At 43.8% G+C, this 9,578-nt stretch overlaps 1 protein-coding gene across 1 annotated transcript; it reads left to right on the top strand.

The window, feature by feature from the left end:
• Positions 1 to 200: 200 nt before the first annotated feature.
• On the top strand, positions 201 to 9,275 carry LOC123721401. The gene is made up of 4 exons (XM_045680066.1): positions 201 to 1,586; positions 1,699 to 5,229; positions 8,275 to 8,677; positions 9,214 to 9,275. The coding sequence occupies exons 1-4, from the start codon at positions 201 to 203 to the stop codon at positions 9,273 to 9,275; spliced, it is 5,382 nt and encodes a 1,793-aa protein (XP_045536022.1).
• The last annotated feature ends 303 nt before the right edge of the window (positions 9,276 to 9,578 follow it).

The following is a 9,578-nucleotide window of genomic DNA, read 5'->3' on the forward strand; positions in this document are numbered from 1 at the left end:
TTGAAGGGGTTATTGCCCGTCAATATTAGCTTAAGTTTTAAATTGTTATTGACAGGGTTATTGCCCAAATAGCTAGTAATAAGTAAAAGGTCTATTGACAACTAGATTATAAAGTCTATTGACATTGTAAATAATTAGTTATAAGGTTTATTGACCAAATTAGTAATAAGTTAATTATTGACGCATCCCCCTGGAAAAAAATGTTCCGCACTCCAGCGAAAAATCAAGACGAGGCCCCCGTCCCGGTGACAGACAAGACCTTCAACATTGACACCTCACCTAAGAGAATCTCAAAGGTGAGGAAGAGTATCGGAGATTGGGAGGCCGGGAATACAGAAGAAAAAGACAAAGACAAAGATAAACGCGTTCGCTCGCCCCAAAAAATAGCGGACACGGAGACAGCTGCAAAAAGGATGATTCAAACCAAGATAACAAAAGTAGCGGAACAATCACAATCACAGCCGCTACCTGCCAAAAAATACCTAAACAACCAAACAGAAGCAAAGGCATGCGTGGCAAAAATTAACTACTGTTTAAGTGTTACGCGAAATACTAAGACAGAAATAAAGCAAGACATACACGAAGCAGCAGAGAGATTGTATCATCTATTTTTGGAAGCGGAACAGAAAAAGGAACAAGGAAGCAAAGTAAGGAAAGAACAAGTGGAAGAAAAGGGAGAAAAAGAAACGGAAAAGGACCAAAGAAGAAGAGAAACAGATATAATTATGAAAATGGAAAAATACTCCGAGCTGCTAAAAGAAAATAGCGCAAAAATGGAAGAATTAAATAACAACTTAAAAAAGCATGCAGAGTTAAAGGAAACGTATACTTACGCGAGCGTAGCAGCCGGAGGGACGCGACGACCGCCATCGAGCAACCAGGCCACACACTCGGTGGCGGTCACGTCCAGCGATGAGTTGGAGACCGGAGAGCAGGTCCTGGAAAAAATCAGAAAAGCCGTTAATGCCAAAGACGAAGGGTTAAAGGTCGACAGCATTCGTAAGGGGAAGGATAGGAAAGTCATAGTGGGCTGCAGCACGGAAGTAGAGTTAAACAAGATTAAGGATAGATTGCGGGGTGCTGGCAGCGAGTTAAAGGTAGCGGACATTAAGAACAAAGATCCCCTCGTGGTCCTACAGGATATCCTGAAGGTCCACGAGGACAAGGATATAGTTCAGGCCATCCGCAGGCAGAACAGGGACCTCCTGTCTGGATTGAAGGAGGAAGACCTGCGGATGGAGGTCCGCTACCGAAAAAGGGCCAGGAACGAGCTCACATGCCATGTGGTCTTGCGGGTATCGCCGACGCTATGGCGTCGGATGACGGACGCAGAAGCCGTACACGTAGACCTCCAGCGCGTCAGAGTGGCCGACCAGTCCCCTCTAGTCCAGTGTTCCAAGTGCCTGGGGTACGGGCACACGAAGAGGCTATGCACGGAGTCGGTGGAGGTGTGTAGCCACTGCGCGGGCCCGCACCTCAGGACAGAGTGTTCCAGCTGGTTGTCCGGAGAGCCGCCTTCCTGTCGCAATTGCCACAAGGCAAGATCCGACAGGAAGGATCACAGCGCATTCAGTGTCGATTGCCCGGTGAGGAAAAGGTGGGAGGCACTCGCGAGATCAACCGTAGCGTATTGCTAAGGGCGTCCCGGGTGCCCCCAGCGGATCCTCAACCGGGGACCGTCGGTATCACGTTGTGCAGGCGAACCTGCAAAGGTCCGAATTGTGCACGGCAGAGTTGATAAACGAGGCGAGTAAGAGGAAACTCGCGCTCGCGCTGGTCCAGGAGCCATACATAGGCAGGATTGGCGAAATGAGGCAGCGTCCAGGTATTCGAATAGTGCAATGTGCAGGAAACCGGACCGCTCAGTCGGTGGTAAAATCAGCCATTGTACTGTTCGACGACACCATAGATGTCTCCCATTGTCCCGACCTCACCACCTGCAACATTGCTGTTGCAAAGGTGAGGACCGCGGCGTGGGAGATCGGGGTGGTGTCGGTATACCTGGAGCCAGATAAGCCCATTGAGCCGTACCTGGACCAGATCGGCTCTGTCGTGGACGGATTGGGGATGGACAACGTGATACTAGGCGGGGACCTGAATGCGTGGTGCACGGACTGGGGCAGCCAGAAGACCGACGCGAGGGGACTGGAAGTGGCAGGGAAACTCGACGAGCTGGGGCTACAGCTTCTAAACGAGGGGTCTGAGCCCACCTTTGATACCATCCGAGGTAGTAGACGCGTCTGTAGTTGCGTCGACATCACTGCTTGCACGACCTCTCTCCTGGGGAGAGTGGTGGACTGGCGCCTCGCGGACGTAACCAGTTCGGACCACAGGGCAATCCTGTTCAGTCTGAATCTTCGATTGTCAGTGGGCATGGACATACGCTCATCCACCCGGGAGTACAATACGCGGAAGGCAAACTGGAGCGAGTTTCGATTGAAACTCGCTTCCAGTTGGCAAGAGAGAGGCATAACACCAGCCGAAATTGAAGGGACCGTAGACCGGGAAAACCTTGAGAGACAGGTGGACCGATACGTGGAAACCGTGGTGGATGTATGCGAGGAAACCATGCCCAAGATTGGGAAGAGGAGACGAACAGGATTGCCTTGGTGGTCCGAAAAGCTCTCTGACCTCAAGGCGAAAGTCTTGAGGTACAAGAGACGGGTGCGCTGCGCAGCCCAGGTCCGGAGGGGGTGGGTCGTGCAGCAGTATGTCGACGCCAAAGACGAATACCTACGTGAGGTGAGGAGGGCTCAGACTGAGAGTTGGAAGAGCTTCTGCGGACGTCAAACCCGTGAGTCCATGTGGGATGGGATCTACAGAGTGATTGGCAGAACAACGAAGAGGTCGGAGGATATCCCCCTCGTCCGGGGTGGTACAGCCCTGGGCGGGGAGGAATCAGCCAGGGTGCTGGCGGAAACATTCTTCCCCGAGGATTCACTCGGGGAGGATGACGCGGCCCACACAGAAATGAGAAGGATGGCCGAAACAGTAAATGGGGGGTCACATAGTGAAGTATGTGACCCGCCCTTCACTAGGCATGAGCTCATGTGGGCCGCGTCAAGTTTCAATCCCAAAAAAGCCCCTGGCCCCGACGGCCTCACGGCAGACATCTGCCTGGCTGCCATCACTCTGGATCCAGAGCTGTTCCTGGCGATAGCAAATCGCTGTCTGGCATTGGCGTGTTTCCCCAGGAGGTGGAAAGAGGCAGTGGTTGCAGTGCTTAGGAAACCCAATAAGGAGGACTACACGCACCCCAGGTCATACCGGCCTATAGGACTCTTGCCCATTATGGGCAAGGTCCTAGAAAAGATGTTGGTACGGCGGGTCCGCTGGCATACTGCGCCAATGATCAGCCGCCACCAGTACGGCTTCATGCCGCAACGCGGTACCGAGGACTCCCTCTATGACATGATTCAGCACATTCGAGCCGAGGTTGAAAAACGGAGGCTCGTTGTGCTGATATCATTAGACATAGAGGGAGCCTTCGATAACGCCTGGTGGCCGGCTGTGAGGTGCAGCTTAGCTGAAACTCGGTGCCCCGTAAACCTGAGGCGCCTATTCGACCACTATTTTAGTGATAGAATAGTGCGCGTCAGGTATGCGGGGTCCGAGTGGACCCGAAAGCCGACAAAAGGGTGCGTGCAGGGCTCCATTGGGGGTCCTACGCTCTGGAACCTACTGCTGAATCCACTCCTGGTGGAACTGGGGGAGATGGGCGTCCGCTGCCAAGCGTTTGCAGACGATGTGGTTCTGATGTTCTCGGGCAACAGCACCGAAGACATACAAGGTGCCGCCAATGTGGCCCTCGACCATGTTCAGGGGTGGGGAGTTCGTAATAAGCTAAAGTTTGCGGCCCACAAGACCCGGGCCATGGTATTTACCAGAAAACTAAAATACGACTCCCCACGTCTGAGCATGGGAGGGGGACACATTGAGCTGGTCACCAGTCTGAAGATCTTGGGGTTGACAGTTGACGATAAGCTCACTTTTAACAAGCACATTGAAAATGTTGCAATAAAAGTGCAAAAGCTTTATCGTCAACTGTCAACCGCCGCAAAGATATCTTGGGGGCTGAACCCCGAGATCGTCAGAACCATATACGTCGCAGTAGTGGAGCCCATCATCCTCTACGCCGCCAGCGTGTGGGCGCCGGCGGCACGGAGGAAGACTACTCAGAAGTTGTTAGACCGGGTGCAGCGCGGGTTTGCTCAAAAAATCGTAAGGGCCTACAGGACGGTCTCTCTAAACGCTGCCGTAGCACTCGCTGGCCTGCTTCCTCTGGACCTACGGGTACAAGAAGCGGCCCTTCTTTACGAAGTAAAGAAGGGCCACAGCCAGCGAGTGCTGCGGGACCGAGATTTGGAGAGACCGACAAAGTACGAAGAGGCCGAGCACCCCGCCCACCTGGAAGGGCTGCAGTTCGACTGCCTGACGGACGGTGACGAGGTTGCCCAGCGAGCTACCGTCGATGTAAGAATTTACACCGACGGTAGCAAAATTGACGGCAGAGTCGGCGCGGCGTTATCCATATGGGATAGCGCCGCGGAGACCTCCTGCCGGAAATTAAAGCTGGGGAACTTCTGCACCGTATATCAGGCGGAACTGTATGCCCTATATGAGGCCGTGAAATTTGTTGTTAGGAGCCCCTCAAGGAGGTTTGGCATTTACTCCGACTCCAGGTCCGCCCTAGAGTCCTTGCGTAGCATCGATTCCCTCCACCCCCTCGTAGGGGAAATAAGAAGAATGATGAAAGGTTGTGTGGAAGTGGGGAAGGAAGTGAGATTGAATTGGATAAAAGCGCACGTGGGGGTGGAGGGAAACGAGAGGGCGGACCAACTAGCAAAACAAGCGGCAGTCGGAGTAAAGACCAAGCCTCACTACGACAAGGTCCCTGTTTCATTCGTCAAGCGACAACTCCGATTGGACTCGCTTGACGAATGGAACAGGCGCTACAAAGAGGGAGTCACGGCCTCGACAACGAGAGTCTTCTTCCCTGACGCCATAAGCGCCTACCCAGTGCTCCGCAATCTAGAGATGGACCCCGTGCTGGTACAAGTTTTAACAGGTCACGGGGGGTTCGCAGAATACTTACACAGGTTTAAGTGTAAGACGAGCCCCTCGTGCATCTGCGATCCAGCACGGGGAGAATCCGTGCTGCACGCCATTGTAGAGTGCCCGGAGTTTGACAGAAGAAGAGCAGAGCTGGAAATAGAAGTTAAGGAGAGAGTAAATTTAGAAAATATAAGCAACTTAATGGCAAGTAAAGAAAATAGAGGGAAGTTTGTAAATTATTGTAAAGAAGTGGGAAACAGGCTAGTAAAGAGAAATAAAACACAGTAGGAATGCTGTCGGCCTTGAAATGAAATTAAATTAAGCTAGTTGTAAAATGATGTACGGTGATATTTTATCTCACATTTATATAGACATAAGTATAGTACTAAGTAAATTTTAAATTATATGTTAGTAAATTTTTTAAATTGTAAATAGATAGCAAATTATTTATTGTATTTATATAGCATAAGTTTTAAAATAGTATTAAGAAAACATGTAATAAATATAAGCAACTAGTTTTAAAAAATTAAAGATCATAATAAAAAAGAACGACAAAGTCTCTGGCTAAACCACGCCAGGGGGAGAAGGAGAGGGCGGCATAGCGCCGCCCATAAAAAAAAAAAAAAAAAAAAAAAAAAAACCTAACCTAACCTAACCTAACCTAACCAAGTCACGTTCCGCCTGCCCAGGAGTCACCGCGCGCGCAAAGTTGCAAAAAGTAGCTCCGTACGTCGAAAACGGGAAAAAATTCCAAGTTGTGGGATTATTTCCGCAAAATTATAAGTGCGATATATCGTTGAACGCGCAAAAATCCGGTGGTTCGAACAGTGAAAGTTTCAAAATAAAAAAGTGAAAGAAGAAATTTTTAGAGCCAAAAAACCTGAAAATTTGAAGAAATTTGGTCTTCAAAAAATAACGCTGCTCGTAAATGATCGACAACATATCCTTTTTTGATCTTGACGAGATCTAGGTCCTCGGCCAGCTTCCAGAATTTTCCGCTGAGGAAAACCGCGGAAAATCACCTGCAGAAGTAAACCGCGTGGACACGAGGTCCTGGATCTAAGACTGCTAGAGGGACGTGACACACCTCGTTGGAAAGCCTGTAAAAAACCGAGATTGATGGTGTTTTCAAAATTAAAATTGGACAATAAATAAAGGAGATATTGAGGCGCAAAGTGGGGAAGAATTTTCCCCCTTTTTCAAAAAATCGTAGCTCGGAAAGTAAAGCTGCGACCTATATCAAAATTTATTAAAATAGAATCTACAACTCCTGGCGAACATTTTGATACCTCTCTTGGATTTTTTAGGCTAATATTTTAAAAGTTATGACAAATTAATCACAGTAGGTCGTGATTGATTAAAACACTCTGACAAAAAATGGTGAAAATATAAGGACATTAAGGATTAATTTATAAGAAAATACAGTGAATAGACAGAGGACAGTGTAGTGAACAAAATACAATAAAAAAGTGCAAGAAAAAGTTAAGGATTTTAGTTTGAAACAACTTAGAATAAGGTAAACAAAGTTTTGTAAATTTTTATATAAGTGTGTAAATATTCGAAAATAGTTGTAAATATGACCTACAAAGTATAGTGACCCACTATATAATAGGGAAGCTATAATTTAAGATTTTAAAAATAATTAAATTTAAATAAAAATTTGGTTTTACGTAATTTGAAACCAAAAACTGGTACCAGAAATACTGGTACCAGAATAGCGGGAGTGGTCTCAAAAGAAAGGTCTCGACGAAAAAATAACTTTGACACCTCGAACGTCCAGATCGGACGAAAGGGGCCGGAGAAAATAGCAAAAGAAAGTTTTTGTAAAATTCCCTCCCGGAAAAAATTTGTTAAATTAATTGGAATATTGAAATTAAATTAAACATATTGTCCGTGGCTATTGCCTGCAATATTAGTGATAAGTTTATGTAAAAATCTGACAGGCGTTTTTGCCATTATTATTTATTATTTTATTAAATTGTAAAATTAGAAAGTTAAATAACCAACTTGTATTGTAAGTAAAATTTTTAAACTTTTAATATTGACTGAATTCTAAATTTAAATCTAAATTTAATTTTAAATCTAATTTTGTTTTTAATCTAAATTACTTTAATTAATTAATTAATTGGTTAATTATTGTAATTATTAATTTACTTAAAGGTGGACTTTATTTAAAAAATTTTTTGGCTGTAATCATAAATTAAATATAAGAAGTTGAAAATAAAAAGATTTTGTGAAACATAAACAAAAATACTTGTTTACGTAAACTTATAATACTTAAAATACTTAAAATACTTACAATACATTGTTGTTGCATACGCCCATTGTGTGGCCGAGAGCTCGCTCGAAGTCATTAGTAAAACAAAAGAAGGAATGCGGCGGCCGGCATTGTAACACAATAGGGCATCGTTAGTAAGACAATAGGGATAAGACCAAAACTTTAATTTTAACTTTAAAAATTTTAAATCTTAATTTTAACTTAATTTATTTTTACTCTAATTATAAATATATACATTTCATTATTAATTATATTATTGTAATTTAAATTTTTGTTTAATATATTGTGTAAATACTGTGGATAAGACTAGAAGTTTTAACTCAAACTTACCTATTTACTACTTTAATTTAACTGTTTTATTTGTTTTTACTTTGTTTTAATTAATTTCACTTAACTATAAAACTTTAATATTAATTTTACTAAATTAAATTTAAATTCTTTTAAGAGGCTTATCCACATTATATTAACTAGCAGTACTGAAATATCTTTAAGTTTAAATTCAATTCTAATTTCAATACTGCTCTACAAAGGTTTTAATATTTAATATTTAACTCAATATTTGTTAATATTTGTTTAACACTTAGTTGGTAACAAAGTTGTAAAATAATTATTGAATTTATAAAGTGGGTCAATCCTTGTTGTTTTAAGTATATATATTGATTAGACTTTTGTCATCAATATTAGTTATAAGTTTTAGAAATATAATTAGTGACGGGGTTATTGCCCTAATTAATTAGCTGTAGTATATTGAAGGGGTTATTGCCCGTCAATATTAGCTTAAGTCTTAAATTGTTGTAGACAGGGTTATAGCCCAAATAGCTAGAAATAAGTAAAAGGTCTATTGACAACTTTTTAAAAGCTGACACAATCCCCCGAATACAAGATGTTCGGTTTCCGCACACCCGAGAATAAGGTTGGACAGGCATCCACATCTGGTGCAGCACTGCAAACTCCACCTGAAAAAAACACAAGGATTAGTGAAGGAAGCGCAAAAGAAATTGACAATAAACAAGGAGAAAGCGGAAAGTTCGCCCAAATATCGAAGCAGGGCCATGGAGGCGAAATCATGGGTCGTTAAAGCGAAAATACATTTGAGTCAATCCAGAAATACCAAAACAGAAATAAAAAATGAAGTCACGCTAGCTATTGATAAACTTTACCAGATAATTAAAGAATTAGAGGGAGATAAAAACAGGGAAGGAAAGGAAGAAGGGAAGAAGGAAGAGAAGAACAATATTAAAGAACTGGAAAAAGAGGAAAAGGACAAAATGTACGAAAAAATGTATGAAATGAAAAAATCTTTAATACAGAAAATGGAGGAACATGAGGAATTAATAAAACAAAGTAATTTAAATATTAGTGATTTAAAAACTACATTGGAAAAACATCAGGAAATCCAAAATCAAACCCATACATATGCTAGCGCCGTGACGAAGGGAATAAAGAGACCACAACAGACCGCATTGCATTCGGTTGTGGTAACGGCAACAGATGAGATGGAAACAGGGGAAGAGGTCCTCAATAGGATAAGAACAGCAGTTAACGCCAAGGATGGCGGAATACTGGTTGAAAAGATAAGGAAAGCGAAGGATAGAAAGGTTATAGTAGGGTGTAAGACGGAAGAAGAGAGAAAGATATTAAAAGAAAGATTAAAGAAAGCCGAAAAACATTTACACGTAACGGACATCCAAAATAAAAATCCGTTGGTAATTTTAAAAGACGTGTTTAATTACAATAGCGACGAAGAGATAATGATAGCTCTCAAAAATCAAAATAAAGACATAATAAACGATATCGACGCAACCAGGATGGAAATAGTATACAAAAAGAAGGCAAGAAATCCCCACACTAGACATATAGTGTTGAGGGTGCCCCCGCAGGTTTGGAGGAAAATGATAGAGGCAGGGAAGGTACGGGTCGACCTGCAACGGGTGGTGGTTGAGGATCAATCCCCACTCGTTCAGTGTTCGAAATGCTTGGATTATGGACACCCTAAAAGGCTATGTAGAATGACTCATGAAATATGTAGTCACTGCGGGATGCCGGGACACCAAAAGAGTAGATGTGACGAATGGCTAGTAGGAGTGGAGCCAGTCTGTGTCCACTGTAAGGCAGAACAGAGGGACAAGGTGAATCATAACATTTTTGATCGAGAGTGCCCGGTGAGAAAGCGATGGGACGAGATAGCGAGATCAGCCATAGCCTACTGCTGAGGTCCTCCCGGGCACATTTGGAAGTTGGTTTT

This window comes from Papilio machaon, chromosome 11 (genome assembly GCF_912999745.1).
Source record: "Papilio machaon chromosome 11, ilPapMach1.1, whole genome shotgun sequence".
NCBI classification, from domain to species: Eukaryota; Metazoa; Arthropoda; class Insecta; order Lepidoptera; family Papilionidae; genus Papilio; species Papilio machaon.

Excerpts from the sequence above, each read along its gene's own strand:
- LOC123721401 (XM_045680066.1), top strand. The coding sequence starts at position 201 with ATGTTCCGCACTCCAGCGAAAAATCAAGACGAGGCCCCCGTCCCGGTG. Across the intron at positions 5,230-8,274 it reads AAATAGAAGTTAAGGAGAGA|CACTGCAAACTCCACCTGAA; the intron begins GTAAATTTAGAA and ends CATCTGGTGCAG. Across the intron at positions 8,678-9,213 it reads TGAGGAATTAATAAAACAAA|GTTTGGAGGAAAATGATAGA; the intron begins GTAATTTAAATA and ends GTGCCCCCGCAG.